A 20,925-nucleotide genomic window follows, 5' to 3' on the forward strand; every position below is an offset into this window, starting at 1 on the left:
CCACAAGCTACTGTGGACTGGGGGGAGCCCCAGGGCAGGGCAGCATGGGCAGCTCAAAGAGTTTCTCAAAACCATCAACATAAACGCATGGAAAACTGGGAGAATTATCCTGAAGGAAGAAAAAACTGCAACCACTCATCTCTCCTGGAAGATGTCTTTCTAGTCCCTGGCCACCGTTTATCCCATGACCCCACATCTTCTCAGCCAGCTGAGCCCAAAGTGAAAGAGCCCTGGCTGTGCAGCTCTGAGACCTGGGTTTGAGTCTTGGCTCTGTAATTCCTGGCAACAGGAGCTTTGGGAGGTTTCTAAAGCTCCCTGAGCCTCAGTTTCCCATTGCTCAAGTGGGAATCATAATATCTACCCACTGGGGAGTTGAGAGGATTTCCTGAACTCATGAATGCAGAGTGCCTGGCATGCGTGCATGCGTGCTAAGTCACTTCAGTCATGTCTGATTCTTTGCAACCCCGTGGACTGTAGCCCACCAGGCTCCTCTGTCCATGGGGATTCTCCAGGCAAGAATACTGGAGTGGGTTGCCATGCCCTCCTCCAGGGGACCTTCCCAAACCAAGGATCGAATCTGTGTCTCTTACATCTCCCCTGTTGGCATGCGGGTTCTTTACCACTAGCGCCACCTGGGAAGACAGAGTGCTTGGCACACAGTTGGAACTCAGTAATTGGTAGACTTCATCACCCTTCTCATCATTATTTGGACACATAAAACTTCACATGTCCAAAATTTACATTTATATTTTTTCCCTTCTATCTTGCCAACTTTCTGAAAACCCAGAAAAGTCTCTGGAATCCCAAATTTCATCCTTTCAGCAAATATAAATAAACTCACTCAATCTCCCTCAACAAACACAAGTTGTTGGTCAGACCTGGGCTCTTTGCTGAGGGCAAGGAGCCGGCAGCGTGTGAGGTTGGCCTCTGTCCCCTCCGATCACGTCAGGTTTTCCCATATAGGATCTCACGTCATCCTCTCAGTGACTGGGAGTTGCGATACATGGGCCCCAGCATGGAAAGGCCCAGAGAGGAGAAGGGACTTTCTCAAAGTCACAAAGCAAGTGAGTGGCAGGACCGCCAGCCCAGGACCCCAGCTGTCCCTCTGCCTCCTGGTCTCTGAGCCGGCCCTGCGCTGGTGGGTGTGGTACCGCTCCCGGGGCAGTGAAACGGAAGATGGCGTGGTCGGGCCAGTACGGAACAGCCAGGGGTGGGGGGTTACGGGGCACGGGGAGAGCCACTCTTGGGCCTGGCAAAATCCACCTGGCTACAGGCTGTGAATATGATATCCTGAATCTCAAGACTGGTCCCTGTCACCTCTGGGTGCTGTGACAGGTTGACGATTCTGTGCAGAAAGCAAGGCCTGGGAAGGACTAGACGGAAAATACACGCAGGAGCCGGACGCTTAGTGAGGAGGAATGGGCTTGGACACAAGCTCTACCAGGCAAGTTGCTTCCTCATTCTGGGCCTCAGTTTTTTCATCTGGAATCAGGGTGCATGTGTCTAGAGATGCTTTAGATGAAATAGACTCTAAAGTCTGAGCCACAGCTGACCCCCCGGGGACTGACCACTCTGCTGTGGGATGGGGTTAATGCACTGAGTGAACAGGAGATGCTGCTACACGTCTAACCCGCAGCCCTTCCTACTGCATGGTCAAACACGCCCCTCATCCCTGCTCTACCTTCCACTCCTCTATTGATAGCTATGGAGCAAGAGCCAGAGCAGAGAGAGAGCTCTGTGGGGTCTCGTCTCTCCCCACCCCCACTCTTCCCTTAGAGAGGCCGTGCGGGCCGAGCAGGGGAGGGGGCACTTGTCCAAGCTTACACAATCAGCACCCTGTCTGGCGGAGACAAAGGCCAGGCTCTGGGCCTTGGCGGCCAACTGCCCGGATGGAATGACAGATCACAGAGCTGCTGAATTTAGAATTTTTTTTTAATGTTAGCTTAGATTCTGAATCTCTAAAATTCAGAAGAATTATGTGTTAGAATCACAGACGTGCAGAATCTTCATCTCGAAGAATAAGAATAACAGCATGGTGAAACAGAAATGGAGAGTTCAGAATCCCACAGCTGAGACATGGAATGATTGTCGGAACCTCAGACTCTTAACAAACTCAGACCAACCAAGTGTCAGAATCATCCTGTGTGGGAAGCCTCATTTCCCAGAATAATAAAATGTGGGAATTGCAGGATCTCAGAAACCCAGGACTGAACGTCACACAGGGTTGCAAGTAGGAACTCCTGGAATGTTCATTTCAATCTCACAGAACCACCTAATCTTGCCTCCCCAAGACCTCAGAAGGACGAATATGGTTTTGCTTACCTGAAGGGCCCTTCCACACACCTGCCTGAGCTCCACTTTGGACCTGGGCAAAAGTGTATCAGACTCACCTGGAGAGCTGAAAACATGCCCGTGGCCAGGCTGATCCTGGGTCTATTGAGTCAGAATGTCCAGCATCAAACAAACAAAAAAATCCCAAGGTGATTCTACTGTGAAGCCCCAGTTGCGAAGCACTGATCTGGTAAGCCTCACCGCCTTATTCCAGACAGGGTAACAGAGAATGCAAGTAGCTGGCCGCAGAGCACTCAGCAGTGGTCCCTAGTCTCTACAGCAAGGCCATGCCCCTCAGGTTGTGTTCTAACTCCGCCTGGACATTGTTGGCTCCAGGGACCCTGTTCCCAACTCTCTGTGTCTGCCTCAGAGCTCCCCTGCTCCAGGGGTGTCCCCAGTGGTCTTGGGGGCCAAGCAGGCCGGTACAGAAACTGCTAGGCTCACAAAGCCAGCCCTTCCCTCCCTGCTCCCAACCCCTCACACTCAAAGTCCTCCAGGTGGTATCCACCCGAGTCGGAGGAGTACTGTGGAGGTCATCAAGGTCAATCCCCAGCCTCCAGGAGGCCTGTAATGCAGGGGTGTCCCAGGCGTGGGGAGTCAGAGGACAGGGGTCAGAGGACAGGGGTCCCCCACTGCATTAGCTTGCTGAGCGGCCTTAGATAAGTCACTTGACCTCTCTAAGCAAAAATGGTCTCAAGGACAGGAAACTTCTGGAAATCCTTTCTTCCTCTGCCTTTTGACCTCACCCAACATGGCCACACATTTAGTCGAACGGACGCCCTCAGCAGCCTTTGCCACACTGTCCTCAATCTTTCTTATATCTAATCTGAAACACTCCTGCTGCAGTGTTAGCCCTCCTGCATGAGGATGGAGCCTATCTGGCCACAAATGCCCTCTACTTGCTCAGAGGAAACCCCCAGAGCCATCCCGCAGCCCACCTGAGGGTGTCCCTGTTGCAGGTCTGGCTGGCCTTGCTGACTCTGGTGGGAGCTAACCTCCCAAACAAATGATGAAGAGGTGGCACTCCTCAGGGGCCGCCAGAGCAGCAGAGGCCGCCAGAGCTGTCTGATGATCACAGTTTCAATCAGATGTGCTCACAGCTCCTAAGCCGTCTAGCAGGGCAGGGATCCTGCTGGGCCAGAGTGTTTCCTCCAACGAGATGGAGATTTCCCGCCAGGCCATGGAAAGAAAACCCAAAAGGCAGTCTCCAGGAATGGGGAAGTAGGAGCCCAGATAGTCCCGAGACCAGTGTTTCCCAAATATTAACATCCCCACCAGCCACCTGGGAGCTTATGAAAATGCCCACACTGATTCAGTAGGTCTGGGGTGGGGCCCAAGTCTCCACATTTCTGATAAGCTCCTGCTGCTGCTGCTGCTGGTCCATGGACCACTCTTTGAGAAGCAAGCCTCTAGATGTTCATAAATAAAAATCGTTCTATTCCTAAGAATTCTCTACTTTTGTCAGGCATTCATTTCCAGCTCTGTCAGCTCATGAGAGCCACAAAGCAGCCCTGAGGGGCAGAAAGGATGCAGATCGTTGGGTTCACTGCACAGAAGGGAAAACCGGGGTGAAGCAAGGGCATGGGGCTTGTTCAAGGTCACCCATCTGGTTACCATTGTTGTTTAGTCACTAAGTCATGTCCAACTCTTTGCAACCCTATGGACTGTAGCCCACCAGACTCCTCTGTCCATGGGATCCTCCAGGCAAGATTACTGGAGTGGGTTGCCATTTCCTTTGCCAGGGGATCTTCCCGACCCAGGGATTGAACCTGTGTCTTTTGCAGTCACTCGTCTAAACTCCTTCTCCGTGGCTGTTCAGAACCACACACACCTTGGCAACGAGCGCACTGACCCAGTGACTCCCTGTCCTGCCTTCTACTCAGCTGTGCCAGCCTGGAGATAGAGGCCAGCTCCTGTGCTCTGAAGTTTTCTGGGGATCTCCAGGGCCCCTCACTGAACTGTGCTGGCTATTGATCTGGCTCCCAGTGGCCTCAGCTGATGGACCAGAGGGTTAGGAATCAGTCAGGCTTACTGAGCTTAAACCCACACCCTGCCCTTGGCTTCTGGGTGACTCTAGGAGGATTCCTTGACATCTCTGAGGACACGGATGATGTGCCAGGACTCAGCACGCTCCCTGCTACCTGCAGGGTGCTCAGCCAACGTTCACTGCCTGCCTTCTTTTCCTTTCCCACCTCCCAGCTGAGTCTTGTGCATTTCTTCCTTCCTCCCTCACACATTTATAACAGCACAGCCTCTGAAGCAAGACTGCTGATTGGATTGGAGCTGAGCAGTGTGACCCTGAGCAAGTCACGTACTGTCTCTGTGACTCAGTTTCCTCCTCTGGGCAATGGGGATGATAGGAGCCCACAGAGGGCTGGTGTGAGGATTAAATGGGTCAATACATGTGAAGGGCTTAGAGCAGAGCCTAGGACACAGCGAACGCTCCCTGCACCTGTCAGCCACCATACTGTCCACAGCATCTCCACACGATGGCCTGGCTCTGCGGCAGGTGCCATGGCAGATGCTGGGGGCACAGTGAGAAGCAGCATTGCCATTAGTGATTTCACGGACTCCTGCCCATCCCTGCCCCCACCCCAGATCACAGGCAGAAGAGAAGACCAAGATACCAGGCTGGTTGTGCAAGAGTCCTTTGGGAACACAGAGGAAGGAAGGACCGGTGGATGGGAGGGCTTAGAAGGCCTGGGAGGGGAGGAGATAACAGCCCTGCTTAAGCATCATACTTAGTACCAAAGAGTGAGGGGAGTTCGGGCTTCTGTCTGCTTTTACCCTTTGTCATCATGCTTACCGCCTTGGGGACATGCCTCTTCTCACCGCCTCCTCATACATTCAACTCCTGCACAAAGCCTCCCTCTCTGGCCAAAGTCAGGGAAGCACCGGGATGCAAGGCAGGGAGAAAGCCGAGGGGTGGGGGCGGCGGGGACACTCTATCCCGCAGCCTGATTATTGCCTGGGCCAGAGCACAGCAGGTGTACAGCGTGTCCTGGAGGATGGGTCTATTCTCATGGGCAGACAGGGCCAGTGGCAAAGGTGGGTTCCTGGGGTCAGAGAGACTTGGCTTGATCCTAATCATCTGTGGAACTAAGGGCAAGTTGCCTAACCTCTCTGTGCTACTTTGTTACAAAAGAAAAGAAGGAAGGAAGAGAGGAGGGAAAGATGAAGTGGGAGAAGGTGGCCAGATGGACTGCAGACACAGTGCAGGCTAGTATGAGCATCCTAGGAGATCATGAGGTGGTGGCACACTGCAGGCTGGGTATGAGGGCGAGCACATTTCTCTAGGCTTTCCACCCCACTCCCTGGGGATCCTTCCTTGCATTTGTTGCCTGATTTCTCTGTAGCCCAAACATTAGATGTGGGAGGGGCTGGTGAGAGAAAGGAAGCCCCGATCTTAAAAGCAAGCCAAGTCAATGGTATCAAGTCCTGGAAACCAGAGACAGAGCCACCTCCTACCCCAGACAAAGCCATGGGGTCCAGACTCCATCCTCAGGGGCCACCCAGATGCAATGGGAAGGGAAACTGCCACTATGAAAACGTGCCTCCGAGAACCCCCAGCAGATGAAGGCAGAGTCCGTGGCAACCTCCAGGCTCACACTCACTCTAGGAGCATATGCACTCTTACTCATTTCAACACACACTCTGTGAGCGCCTGCTGTATGCAGGACCTGTGCTCAGCTGCTCACTGGGTAGTGGGGCAAATGGTATGACTTTATAGTTTTCTAATTGGGTTTGCCTGCCCCTACCTCATTGTTCCTGGAGCTCACAGAAGCCCTGATTGATGGGCTTCATGGCTTGACCCTGCTGCAAGCACTCAGGGGTCGTGAAGGCTCATGGGCAGGGTCGACTTGGCCAAAGTGGACCAGCTACTGAGGTTTGGGATGAGAACTCAAGGCTTTTGACCCCAAAGCCCAGGTCCTTTTGCCAGCCATGCAGACACAGACCCTACCTGCGGTGAGCCCCCCAGGAAGCAGGAGAGACGGTCATGTGAGAGTGGGCTCCCGGCTAGGCAAAGCTCAGCAAGGCAGAGTAGGAGCAAGGTGGGAGGGTGAGGGGCACAGGGGCTCCTCCACAGGAAAGGGCACACTAGTGCTGGGCTTGGAGGGAAGGGTGGAGCAAATGAGAGCAAAGTACCAGCTGAGGGCACAGCACAGGCAAAGCCCTGGGATGGGAGGGGGTTAGGAGAATTCAAATGGCAAACAGCCAGGACCACCTCCTGGGGGGCCCAATTGGGGCCACACTCCAGGGCAGGGCACCGAGCCCACAACGAGGGGGCATCATCTGTCCTCCGAGGATAAGGTGGGGAGGCAGACAGGTGAGAAGCCATGGGAGGCCTTAGAACCAGGCTCTGGATGGGGTTGCAGATCCTGAAAAGTGGGATTGTAGAGAAGAGCTGGTGGGCCTGCGTTGCTGGGGAAGGAGTCTTCACGGAGGTGAGTTTAAGCTGGGCCTGGAAAGGGGGCGGGAAGGAGATGTTAGGGAAAGGACTGCAGGCTGGGGGGCTCCGTGGGCACTGTTCACCTGTATGTGTGGCTGAGCAGCCTGGCTGGAGCGGGGCAGGGAAAAGAGGAGGTTTCGGGGACCATGGCGTCTTAGGCTGCCTCTCACCCCCTACATATCAACTCTACAAAGCCAGGCTCGTGGAGCCTCCCTTTACAAATAAGAGCAGATAAGGCTCAGGGAGGCCCAGCAGCCCAGCAAGTAATGCTAACAAGAGCTGCCATTGAGCACTCATGGGATGCCAAGCACTGGAATAGCCAGCCCATTTCCCACAAATATCTTGCAAGTGGGTAAGCCCACCTCACAGATGGTTGGGTCGCTGTGTAACACAACGACAGAGCTGGGGAAGGGCAAGAGTGAGCTCTGAGCCCAGCTCAGGGAGACTCAGAGGGTGGTCCCTTTGAGCGTAGAGGAAAGGCAAAATCAGAGAGGGCTGCCTGGAGGAGGTGACATCAGCAAGCTAATCAGCCCAAGAATATAATCACTCTGCTCCAGCCCTCCATCCCCTGGGCCTTGAAGGTGGTTAAAGGACCAGGTACAAGTTCTGGCTCCCAGGCTCTGCCATCACCCCTGTCCCTCAGGGACCAGAGATAGAGAACTGAGGTGAGGCCAGCTGACACGGCGAGATTCCTGGGGGCCTTGAGTCACTCTCTGTGATCCATTTAAAAGAAGAACTGGCAGCAGAGGATGTGAAACTGCCCCTCTCAGACTCTTTCTTGCCAGGCTTGGGGCAGCAGGAAGGATGTAAAAGTGGTTGTCCCGTGAGCCCCCACACGCTGTCTGTCCATCCCTCCCACTTGTCTTTGCCAGGGTAAGCACTTGGCGGGGCCATCCCTCTGCCCGGCCAGAGGGCAGCTGACAACCCATAGGTGGCACTTGACACCTTCTAGCCATGGCTCATCATCCCTCCTCCCAGAGCCCCCACCCTGGACAGAGTGGAGCCTCCGGGACCCAGTTCATAACCTTTCATCCCTCAAGCCAACCTGCCAGTCCCAAAGTCATCAGAACCTGTCCCAGTCACCCTCCCAAGCCTCCTGGGAAGGCCCAGGCTCATCACATGGCCTTCCTGCAGTCCATCCTGGAGGCAGCCTGTCCTGTACGGTAACAATGGGATAGGAGGACCAGAGACCCCTCTGGTGACCCCATAGCTTTAAAACACTGTTTTAGACCTCTGGGACTTCACAAACAAGTTTGGAGCAGTTGATTTGAGGCATTGCAATCATGATGGTCATTAACACAGCCATAACAGCTAACACGGTGCATATGAAGTATTCTCTGTGAAGCACTTCAGATAAAATAAGTCATTCATTCTCACAACATTTTGTGAGCTAGGTTTCTATCATCTTCACTTTACTGAGGAGGGAACTGAAGCCTAGAGACCTTTAATTGATTTTCCCAAAGGCACACAGCTAGTCCGAGGCACTGCTGGAGGTTGAACCCCGGTGGGCTGGCTTAAAGGCTCTGCTTGGAACTACCACAGCAGAAGGTGAGGGCCTTGGAAGGGGAGGAAGGAAAGACTCGAGGCCACAATACAGGGTTTGGGGGGACCACCCCAAAATTAGCAGGCACTACACCATCCCTATGAACACCCGTCCCAGCTAACATTCTCCAAGCACTCACGACATCCCAGGTTCTGCGCGGAGCTCTGGAGTATCAAGCCCAGGCACCAAGATTAGGAGGAAGCCTGAGAAATGATGCCTGCTGCGTGCAATGCAAGCCACCTTCCTGAGCCCAGTCCTTCCACACTGGAATCACAAAGTGACCTTGTGTGTCCACCCTCTTTCCTTCTCTCTCCCCTCCTGACCTTCCTTTTTTCCTTCCTTTTCCCTCTCTCCTTCCTCTCCTCTCTCCATTGATCTTTTGTAACTTGCAGTCCTTACAGTCCTGGCCCAGCGCCATGAGAAAACGTCGGTTTCCACATCCATATGTTGATGGCTCTGAACTAATCAGTGGTCCCTGCCCTGAGCTTCTGCCTGTCCCTTTCTGCCTGTTCCTTCCCCAGGCTCAGCCACTCTGGCCCCAGAGGAAACCCAGGCCTGCAGGGAGGTCAGGGCCACAGTGAGAGGTTGGAAAACCCAAGCAGAAGTCAGACATGGGCTGGGGGCCACGGCCTTCCCGGCCTCCTTGGGACACCCCACAGGGACCAGCCTGCTCTAGCCTGGGAAGAGTTGGAAGGGCTGGGGTCCAGGAACTGCAGAGACTGGGTGGGGAGGAGGAGATCTCAGCCAGCCTTCACTTTCCCCTTATCTCCTGCCCCTCCCCCAGCAAGACCCTGAGACTATTCACATCCCACCTCTAAGGTTTCAGCTGTTCTAGGATTCAATTCTCTCCCTGCTCTATTTTTCTTCTTCTTTTGCAATCTCCAAGAAACTCGAGCTGCCAGATGGGTGGGGGAGATGATTGTTTTCTGTCTGACATCTGGATTTCATTAGCAGCCCTGGGCATGCTGACTCAGGAATGGCAGCTCCCCTGGGCTCAGACCTTTCCCAGACCCCTCACGGTGCCTGGTCCTTGCTGGACGCAGGAGGCGCAGGTGCCAACATCCTTCAGACCTCCCCCAAAGGAGTAACTAGCCCCCCCAGGAACATCTTGGGTGTGGTGGAGGCTGAGGACTTAGAGAATTTCTGCTCCCAGCTCAGCGCCTGCCTGATGGGTGGCTGCCAGCTGGGCGTGGCTGGGCGTGACCACCATGAAGGCTGCAGGAAAGGACGCTAGGTCCTGGATGGCCTGCCTCCATCTGTGCCCCAGTGTCCATTCCTACAGAGGCACCGAGCCCTGCACTGATCCCCAGTAGCAGATACAATCTGGAGATGAGGAAAGGTGGCCCAGAGAGCAAGTGACTCATCCAAGGTTGCACAGCTGGTAAAAAGTAGAGCTGGAACTTGAACTCTGGCTTTGAGGTTATACATTTGAAGCTGTTTCCTCTGACCTCAACAAGATGTCCCTTCACTAACATCAGGGTCCTTCCTGTTGGCCTATGGACCCTCAGCCCTGTCTGAGTTTCAGAGGAAAGGTAGTATCTGGAGTTTTCACATCATATCATCCATCAGAGAGGCCTGCAGTGGCCATCCAACCTAAAGCAGCCTCAGACACTCTGCAGGGAGGACCCCTGTGGATCCCCTCCTCCTCGGTGAAAGTGTCTGTCGCTGAGTCGTGTCTGACTCTTTGCACCCCATGGACTGTAGCCCACCAGGCTCCTCTGTCCATGGGATTCTCTAGGCGAGAATACTGAAGAATACTGAAGAATATCCCTTCTCCAGGGGATATTCTTGACCCAGGGATCGAACCTGGGTCTCCTGCATTGCAGGCAGATTCTTTACCATCTGAGCCACTATTTTATGACCTTATTGGCATAAAGATAAATATCATTCAGACTGGATTCATTATTATGCACTTACTATTATTCATTTTTTTTCCTTCTGGTTTTAAGATAAATGAAAATTAGTATATTTTTGTGGGCCCCTGGCAGAACAGTGCCTCAGCATGCCTGCTGTTTCTCCCAGAGAAGCTGGCCTGGCAGTCTTGGTCAAAGCACTCACATTCTGCACAGCAGTTCTTGTCATCTCATATCTCCTTCTTCTCTAATTGATTTGTGCTTATTGTCTGACTTCACCCAATACTACATGAGCTCCAAGAGAGCGGAGCTCTTTCCTAGTTTGTTCACTATGGCATCCTCAAATGCCTGCTATGCGCTTGGCACACGGTTGGTGTTCAATAAATGTCAGTAAATGAATAAAGGAAGAGGAACCTATCTTCTCAGGCAAGGGTATTGAATCCTAGGTAGTGGCACCCCACTGGCCACTGCAGCGATCTAGCAGCACCTCCTTTACTGCTTGCCCCTGTCCCTCCTTCCCACCTGGTCACCAGGCCCCATGAATGCAACCTTCTCATCATGTCTAAAGTCTGTCCCCTCACCTCCAACTTTCCTTGCTCTTGCCTTGTATCCGATCTTATCATCTCTCCATGTGCCTGGACTGGTTTGGTCTGCAGTCTTGCCTCCTCCAGCCTGGCCTCCCAACTGCCACCAGCGTGATCTTTCAAAATGCCAATCTGAGTGTGTCACCTAAAACCCCTGGATGGCTTCTCCTGGCCCTCCAGATAAAGTCCAGACTGTGTAGCCTGGCACACAAATCCCCCACCACCTGCTGCAGCCATACCTCCCACTCCCCCCCTCAGGCACCCAGAGTGCTGGCCGTCGCCAAGGGCTCGCGGTTCCCGGAAAGCAAATTCCTACTATTAACACACTTTCCTGGAAGCCTTCCCCGCTCCGGACTCAGACTCCTCCTCTCTGAGGCCTCCCATGGAGGCCCAGGCAAAGCTGGTCCCTCACTGCAAACGTTATAGCCCTGATCACCCTGAACGGTCAACAGCACTTCTGTTGTCCACACTGTGCCACGGTGGACAAAGGTCGAGCACTCGTCCAGCACAGGCCTGACGTACCGTAGGCGCTCAGGAAGCGCCGGGCGGTTGTACTGAGGGCTGGGTTGGGCTCTGTCCTGGACAGATTGTGTGTCCTGAACACAGATGTGGCACTTAGTCAAGGCCCCACCACATACACACGTACCATTACAGGCAAATGTGGAAGACTCAGAGCAGGTCCCGCCACACTGGTGTGCAGAAGCCAACACGAGACACGCAGGTGACCCTGAGGGCAGGCCCAACAGAGAGCACGCATGACTCCCCTACAGCCACCTGGAGTTTCTGCGGGCACCACAGCCGGCACCCCAACCAGCCTTGGCCTCCTTGACTGCACCGGGGCAGCAAACACCCTGGGGCTGGACCAGTGGAGGAATCTGCCAGACACAAGGCCTTGGCCAGACCAGGCCTGATATGGTTTTCATCCACGTTGTCTTGTCCCTCTTTATTTCCAGCAACCCATCTTTTTAAAGAACGCTGACTTTCTGAGAATGATGGTGGAGATAAAAACCTGGATGCTGACGTGGGTGGCAGGGTCTCATCTAAAAAGCACACGGGCTCTGGAGTCGGGAAGGCCTGAGTTTCAATTCCAGCTTTGCTGTTCATTAGCCATATGACCTTAGGCGAGCCACCCAACTTCTGTGGGCCTTGGTTTTATCATCTGGCAATTGGCCTGATGGAGTTTTTGAGATAATTAAAGGAACTGGTACATTTTATACACTAAGCTCAGAGGGAAACCCAATGCTTAGAGAATACTATTATTGCTGTTCATATTATTATTATTACCCTTGAATAGAAACCTGGCACGCTATACACAGATAGCTACAGGGACAGATTTTTTAAAGATGATAAACATTCTTGAATCCTAGTTTTCTTGGGGCAATGCTGACGTTGGCTGGAGAGAAGTCCTGGCCAGGCACAGCCTCACCCCACAAAGAGGGGTCGCCTCTCACCAACACTGGAAATTTGTCTCCAGCACTTTCTGCCTCTGCTTTTGGGGCTCCTCTTCATACAGTGCCCAAGCCCCTTGCACTGCCCCTGGTAGCTATGAGAAGCCTCACCAGTCTAAGGAGCTGAACTCTGGACACCTCTCTCTACCCTTAAGGTTGGAAAAGAATCAGTTAACAGGTTTCCGTCCTCTGGTGCCTGTGTCCCACCACCCAGGCTGCTGGCAGTGAATGCTCTAACCACGTTTTCACTGCGACCTTTCTCTGAGGCTGGGGCTCCGTGGCAGCTTCAGGACCCAGGGAGGGCTGGCCTAGGGTTCTGCACGTTCCACCCCTAGTCAGACCATTTAAGATTTTAAAAGCATTTAAACCATTTAAAAGTCATTCCACAAAAAGGGAGGAGAGAAAGGAGTAGAGAAGTCATTCAAAGAAATGATGGCTGAAAACTTCCCAAATCTGATTTAAAACTTTAATCAGCACATCCAAGGAGCTCAACAGACCCAAAGCAGTATAAAGATGAAGAGATTCACAAATAGACACATCACAGTAAAACTGCTGAAAGCTAAAGAGAAAAATCTTGAAACCAGTGAGAGAAAAATGGCATGTCATTTACAATTGATTTCTGATAATAATAACTGACTCCTCATCAGAAACAATGGAGGCCAGCAAGCAGGGGATAACATATTCAAAGTGCTCAAATTAAAAAATATCTGTCGGCCAAGAATTTTATACCCAAAAAAGCCATCTTTAAAAGAATGAAAGTGAGTTAAAGACATTTCCAGATAATTCCCCATTGCTAGCTCACTAATCCTTCAAGAAACACTAAAGGAAGTTCTTCAGGCTGAAAACAAGTGACCCCAAAGACTAATGAAAATACATATGAAAAAGCAAGCACATTGATAAGGTGATTATGTAATTGTAAAACACAGTAGAAGTGTGTACTTCTTTTCTTCTCTTAGCTAATTCAAAATATTTGTCCTATAACATATAGAAATATAGTACCTTTTCCAATAATAGCACAAAGAAGATGGGTGGGAGAAAATGTGTCTTGAGCTAAGGAAATGACACCAAGTGGTAATTTGAATTCACAGGAATAAATGATGAGAATTCAAAATGTGAAATAAGAAGGCTAACATGAAAAAAGCAACAGATATATAATTGGTCTCATTTCTTCTTTCAGCTTCTCTAAAACACATAAAGTTAAATAAAGTAATAATTCTAACAAGCATTGTTGAGTGTGTAATATACATAGATGTAACATGTATAACAATAATGCCACCAGAACAAGGAACAAAAAATAGAACCATAAGGGAATAATGTTTCTATTTTGGAGTTAAGTAACATTTCTCACTGGAGTTAATATAAATCTGAAGCATATTTTGATGAGTTAAGGGGTTTAAGACCTGGAGCAATCACCAAGGAAATTACTAAAAAATGGTGAAAAAATACTTAAAGAAATTAGAATGTTACATTAGAAAATTATCACTTAATGCAAGAGGAAGCAGTGAAGGAGAAACAAGGGAACAAGAAGGACATGAGCAATTTCAAAAACAAAGTACAATGGCAGCTCTAAATCCAGCTATATCAATAACAGCACATATAAAAAGTGCATTAACAATAGCATTATCAATAATGTAAATGGATTAAGCAACCCAAACAAAAAGCAAGGACTGCCTGGTTGGATAAAAAGTAAACCAAGGTCTAACTATATGCTGCCTACAGGAGACACACTCTAGATCCAAAGATATGAACTGATGGAAACTAAAAGGATGGGAAAAGACATATCAGGTAAACAACAAGCATAAGAAGGCAGGCTACACCAATATCAGGCTGAATGGACTTTAAAACAAAAAATATTGCTAGATAAAGAGGGACTTTTTCTAATGGCAAAAGGATCACTCCATCAGGAAAATACAGCAGTTATAAACAAGCATGTGTGCCTGCTCAGTTGCTTCAGTCGTGTCCGACTCTTTGCAACCCTATAGACTGTAGCCCACCAGGCTCCTCTGTCCATGGGATTCTTCAAGTAGGAATACTGGAGTGGGTTGCCATGCCCTCCTCCAGGGGATCTTTCTGACCCAGGGATCAAACCCATGTCTCTTGTGCCTCCTGCATTGCCAGATAGATTCTTTACCACCAGCACCACATGGAAAACCCATTAGAAACACAGATGTACCTAATGGCAGAGCATCAGAAAGCAACAGAACTGAAGAAAAATTGTCAATTCAACAGTAATAGAGATTTCAATACCCCTATTTACAATAATTTACAACATAACTAGGCTGAATGTCGACAAGGAGTCAGAAGACATGAATAACACCATAAACCGACTAGACCTAATAGACATCTGCAGAATACTCCACCGAACTGTATACTTCTCAAGCGCACAAAACTATTCTCCAGGACAGACCAAATTTTAGACTATGAAACAAACCACAATAAATTTAAAAGCACTGAAATAATATAAAGTATGTTTTCCAACCACAATTGGATAAAATTAGAAATCATTAAAAAAGGATACTTGAGAAACTCACAAATACATGGCTATTAAATAACATACTCCTAAATAACTGGTGGGTCCAAGAAGAAATCACAAAGGAAATCAGAAAATATCCTGTGATAAATGAAAATGCAACATGCCGAAACTTATGGGATGCAGCTCAGAGGAAAATTTATAGCTAAAAACCTCCATTTAATTTAAAAAAATGTACAATCAGTATTCTAACCTTCAACCTCAAGAAACTAGAAAAAGAAGAGAAAACTAAACATAAAGCAAGCTGAAGAAGGGAAATAATAAAGATTAGAGTGAAGAATTGAAAGCAGGACTCAAAGATATTTGTGCATCCATGTTCAAAGCAGCATTATTCACAAGAGCCAAAAGGTAGAAACAATCCAGTTGTCCACTGATGAATAAATGAGCAAATAGAATGTGGCAGATACACACACACACACACACACACACGCACACACAATGGAATATTACTTAGCCTTTAAAAGAGAAGGAAGTTTTTAATAAAAATATATCACAAGGCAAAAAATTAAGGAAGGAAATTTTGACACATGCTATAATATGAATGAACCTCGAGGACATTATACTAAGTGAAATAAGCCAATCACAAAAGGATAGACACCGTATAATTCCACTGATACATGGTACTTAGAGTAGTGAAATTCTTAGAGACAGAAAGTATAATAATAGTTTCCAGGGGGTGGGTGAGGGGAGGGGAGAGAAGTATTGCTTCATGGGTACAGAGTTTCAGTTGTGCAAGATAAAAAGAGTTCTGGGGATGGTTGATGGGGATGGTTGCACAAGAGTGTGAATGTACTTAATTCCACTGAACTGTGTACGCTGAAAAATGGCTAAAATAGTACATTTTATGTTATATGTATTTTGCCACAATTTTGTAAAAGATTAGCATAGAAAGTAATGAAATGAGGATAGGAAAAAAATAGAAGAAATCAACCAAACCAAAAGTTGGTTTTTTGAAATGCTCAACAAAGTTAACAAACCTTCAGCTAGAATGACCAAGAAAAACAGAGAGAAGACTCAAATTAGAAAAATCAGACATGGTAGAGGGGACATTATAAAATAAAATAAAAAGGATTATAAGAGAATATTATGAACAAACTTCATGCCAAGAAATTAGCTAACTTAGATGAAATGGAAAAATTCTAGAAGTACAGAATCTACAGAAATTGATCCAAGAAGAAATAGAAAAGCTGAATAGACCCATAACAAATAAAGAGATCCAACTGGTAATTTAAAAGAATCTACCCACAAAAGAAGACCCACACTTGGATGGCTTCACAGGTGAATGCCACCAACCATTTAAAGAAGAATCAATATTAATTCCCCATAAACTCTTCCAGAAAGTAAAAGCAGATGGAACCCTTCCCAAATCATGGAGCTAATAAATGCTATTACGTGGAGGAACCTTGAAAACAATATGCTAAGTAAAAGAATCCAGTGACAAAAAAGCCACATATTATATAAATCTATTTATATGAAATGTCCAGAATAGGGAAATCTACAGATACAGAAGGTAGATTCGTGATTATTAGGAAATGGGGGACCAGAGGGTGATAGCCAAAGAGTATGAGGTTTCTTAAGGTGACAAGAAAAATTCTTTAACTGACTGTGGTGATGGCTGCACAGCTCTGTGAATATACTAAAAATCATTGAGTTGTCTCTTATAAATAGTTGAATTATATCTCACTAAAGCCGTTCCCCAAAATAAGCATTCCACTTTTACATATTAAAAATGCTGAGCTCTTACACAATAGTTCATTTGAAACAAGGGTTTCCACCTGTTCCTTCATTCAGGAAGCTATACTGAGCAACCTGTGTGCACCATGTGGTACCTGGGCAGGCAGAGGGCTACAGAGATGAGTTCAGTCTAGCACGTGGGGCTTGTGGTCAGCAGAGACGTGGGGAGCATCCAGTCCTATTCCAGCCTGCTAAAATCCTTAGCCAGGCAGGTGCACTCCACATTGTGACATAAGGGAGACAAAAAACAACGCTAGCCAACAGATACTGAGCACTTACTGGGAGCCAGGCACTGTGCTGAGCACTTTTCATGCATTACTCCATTGAGTCCCCACAGCAATCCACGATGTTAGTGTTCTCGACAGCCTCATTTTACAAATGGTGACCCTTGTGAAGAGTAAAGGGAGGTCCTCGGGCCTGCAGGCATCCTAGACAGAGTCAGGTTTGAGACGGAGCTAGAAAAGGGCCTCTAGGGAGAACGTGAGGCTCCACAGGCTATGGCTTCTCAGCTTGGCGCAGCACAGATGCTCAAGGGAGCAGAGAGCACCGAGGCCCCAAGAGCAGGTTCAGCCCTATCTGCGGGTGTCCTCTCCTGAGACTCTGTTTCTTCAGCTGTAAAATGGGGCTATTATCCCTACTTGGCCACAGAGTTGAGAGCCCTGCACAAGATTAGTGAGCACACTGTGTAACATACAGCACCCTGCTAGGAAGCAAGAGGTACTGAGGAGAGGCACCCTCTATCTGCACATTGGCAGGACTCTGGCCCCATCTGGGAAAGAGCAGCGCGTGCACAAAAGTCACACACACACTTCTTCACTGTCCCTCTGCCTTGGATTCATTGTCCGTTGCCTTTGGATACTGGTCACCTCTCACTCATCAACCTGCCAGCCCCACTCAAGCCCCTCTCCTGGAAGCTTTCCCAGGCTGCTCACCCAGTAGACACTCTCAGGGGGCTCTGAGGAGGTGCACCCATGCACCCATAACAGGAGGTTATTAAAAGCACTCAGCACACTGGGCAGATGTGAGTGTTAAAGGAAATGCTTGGAGAGCACTTAGCACAGTGTCCATCTCCTCCTTAAACAGGGTGGAGTCCTGCTCCACCCTGGAGGCAGGGTGACTGAGAGCAGACAGGCCCTGTGTGTGGGGTGGCGTGGGGGGCTCAGTCAGGGAAGGCATGGGGGGCTGCTCACTGGGTGGGCCCAGGCACATCTGTGAGCACCAACCAGATCCTCAGCCACCTGCTGGCCTCTCGTCCCATACCTAGAACCCTGGGGGCTAGGGGCCTAACTCTGCCAGGGCGCCCTCATGCCAAGGGTCCCTTGCTCACTGCACACATCTGCCCAGGGAGTGTGGATCTGGAGGGCAGCCAGCAGTGGGTTCAGGGTGGGTGGGCCTCTCTTGGCCAGGGGCGGGGGGAGGCTGAGATCACCAGCTGAATCACCAAGGATCATAGTTCTGGGTTGGGTTTGAGGTTCTGCATTTCTAACAAGCTCTGGGGTGACACTGATGTGGAGATGGCTGGCTGTACTTGAAGGAGCAGGGACCCAAAGCATGGCGTGGCCATTCCTGAGAAGAGTGGTGACTGGCATCTCAGACCCCCCACTGGTCTTGGAGGGACCCAGCCCTGCCTGGCCACACCCTCAGCTGCCAACATCTGGAGGGCAAGACTACACGGATTTTCTGAGTTTCCAGGATTCCATTTCCATTACATGTATAAAATAAAAGTAGTACCATGCTATAAAAACAGTGGAAAGTACAAAAAAATAATAGGAAAAAAAATCACTGATAATCTCATACTGTATGTAACACAACTGTTAACCTCTCTCCCCAGGATTCCAAAACCACATCTGTCAGAGTCAGGGGTCATCCAGTGAGTGGGGTCTGCCCCCAGAGCCTCACCTTGTTGCAGCGAAACACTAGGGGAGAGATGGGAGCTGTTCCTGACCCCTTTCCCACCCCAAGGGAGCAATGCCCAGCCCCCCATGCCTGAGGCCTTCGTGTGTGCGTGCTCAATTGCATCCGACTCTCTGTGACCCCACGGACTGTAGCCCGTGGGATTTTGTCCATCTGTCCCATGGGATTCTCTGTCCATGGGATTTTCCCTGCAAGAATACTGCAGTGGGTTGCCATTTCCTCCTCCAGAGGATCTTCCTGACCCAGGGATCGAACCAGTGTCTCCTGCGTCTCCTGCAATGCAGGCAGATTCTTTACCACTGAGCCACCTGGGAAGCCCCTGCCTGAGGCTTTCACCCAGACCTATCCTGGGGGCACCCCTCCCCTTCACAGGCTGCAGGCTGCAGAGCAGGCAGAGGTGGGGTCTGGGGGAGGGGGCGCACATCTGGGTTCCTGGCCAGGAGCCCACATTCCTTCCCTGTGAGTGGGAGGTGATGGGCTCTCAGGAGAGCCGTGAGGAAGCCGTTGGCCCCTCCTGCCCGATGGTAACAGGACCCACCTTGGCAGGAAGACTGGGGTGGGGTGAGGGGAGACTCGAAGGCTCAGAATCTCACTCTGGGGTGCCTCTCCCAGACTGCTGACTGGCCAGTGCAGGCCCAAGCTGGGGCTCTGTCCCATCCACACCAGCTAGCCTGCCTCAGGAAAACCAGAGGGGACAAAGAAGTGGCAGCCAGTGATCACGGGGCGAGGTGCTGGAGGAAGGGGCCCCGGCGAGCTGTTTCGCCTCCTCCGCCCACGGAGGCTGGTCCACAGGCCAGCCAGGGCCCTGAGCCGCCGCCGGGGCCGGGCTGCCTTACCTGGGGGCAGTCCTTGATGTAGTGTCCTTTGTTGAAGCACAGGTGGCACAGGTAGTTGGGTGGGGGCCGCTTGCTGGGCTTGCGGGTCTCGGAGGCCAGGGTCAGGTCGGAGAAATGCTCCGTGAGGGAGCTGAGGCCGTCGGCGATGTTGTTGAGGGAGCCGTAGGGTGAGGCGCTCTTGTACACGCTGCTGCTCAGTGCCTGGGGGGGACAGAGGCTGTGAGCACGCTGCAGGCCTGGCCACCAGTGCAGCCATGGCCTCGTGGGCACTTCCACAGGCTCGGACACACACACACAAATTCATACCGATTGCTTTTTTTTTTTTTTTGCCTTCCCTGATCTTTTCTATTTTTTATTGAAGGATAATTGCTTTACAGAATTTTGTTGCTTTCCATCAAATCTCAACACGAATCAGCCATAGGTATACATATATCCCCTCCCTTCTGAACCTCCTTCCCGTCTCCCTTCCCATGCCACCCCTCCAGGTTGATACAGAGCCCCTGTTTGAGTTTCCTGAGCCATACAGCAAATTCCCATTGGCTATCTATTTTACATATGGTAATGTAAGTTTCCATGTTACTCTTTCCATACATCTCACCCCCTCTCCTCCCCTCTCCCCATGGCCATAAGTCTGTTCTCTATGTCTGTTTCTCCATTGCTGCCCTGCAAATAAATTCTTCAGTACCATTTTTCTAGATTCCGTATATATGCGTTAGAATACGATATTTATCTTTCTCTTTCTGACTTACTTCACTCTGTATAATAGGTTCTAGGTTCGTCCACCTCATTAGAACTGACTCAAATGTGTTCCTTTTTATGGCTGAGTAGTATTCCAACATGTATATGTACCACCACTTCTTTATCCATTCATCTGTCGATGGACATCTAGGTTGCTTCCATGTTCTAGCTATTGCAAATAGTGCTGCAATGAACACTGGGATATGTGTGTCTTTTTCAATTTTCGTTTCCTCAGGGTATATGCCTAGGAGTGGGATTGCTGGGTCATATGGTGGTTTTATTCCTAGTTTCATACCAACTATTTAGTCACCTGTGGGCTCTGGCTTCCTGGAACCCATGTTCAAATCCCAACTCGAGTTGTGCATCCATGGACAAGCCAGTGAACCACTCGGGACCCCAGTGACCCCATCCAGTAAACAGGATTGATGACAGCTACCTCCAAGGGTTTCTAGGAGGCACACATAACCCTTTATTTCCTGCCTGGCACTGGGGAAGTGCTCAGTATAGGATGATGGTGATGATGGTGATCATTAGTTCTTTACACGCTGCCAGGAGGTAAGACAAGCAGCAGAAAGCCACCTGCTAGAGCCCGAACTCTGCCGTGTGCTGGTGGGGTGATCAGCTCGCAGTCTCGTTTCCACTGTTCAGAAGAGGAGACTGACGTTCGGCACTTTGCCTGGTCTCCTGCAGCCCGAGCTTGTGCACGGTGTGTCCGGGGAGCCCTCAGCCCAGCCTGGGCCAGCTCTCTGGAAGCCCGGGGAGGAAACGGCCCACCTCTCTCACCTCTCCCACCTCCAGTTGACAGGAACCAGATGTCTTGCCTGGCTTCAAAGCAGACGTGGCCCAGGCCCCCTCCTGGTGTATACAGCCTCTATTTATAGGAGTCACGGGCTCTGGGCGGCCAGGCACACTGGAATTCAGCAAAGGTGGGGCCTGCTGTGAGGCTGGCAGGGAATGGCCGTGA

The 20,925-nt window shown here is 50.2% G+C and overlaps 1 protein-coding gene across 2 annotated transcripts in view; it reads right to left on the minus strand.

Annotated features, from left to right (window-relative positions):
- ZCCHC24 (zinc finger CCHC-type containing 24) overlaps nucleotides 1–20,925 on the minus strand; it is a 65,117-nt gene that overhangs the window by 32,790 nt on the left and 11,402 nt on the right. For both annotated transcript variants that reach the window (XM_061405458.1, XM_061405457.1), the window contains exon 2: nucleotides 19,224–19,424. In XM_061405458.1, coding sequence (XP_061261442.1) covers nucleotides 19,224–19,424 — 201 coding nt within the window. The remainder of the gene's footprint in view (nucleotides 1–19,223; nucleotides 19,425–20,925) is intronic.

This window comes from Bos javanicus, chromosome 28, assembly GCF_032452875.1.
Source record: "Bos javanicus breed banteng chromosome 28, ARS-OSU_banteng_1.0, whole genome shotgun sequence".
NCBI lineage: Eukaryota > Metazoa > Chordata > Mammalia > Artiodactyla > Bovidae > Bos > Bos javanicus.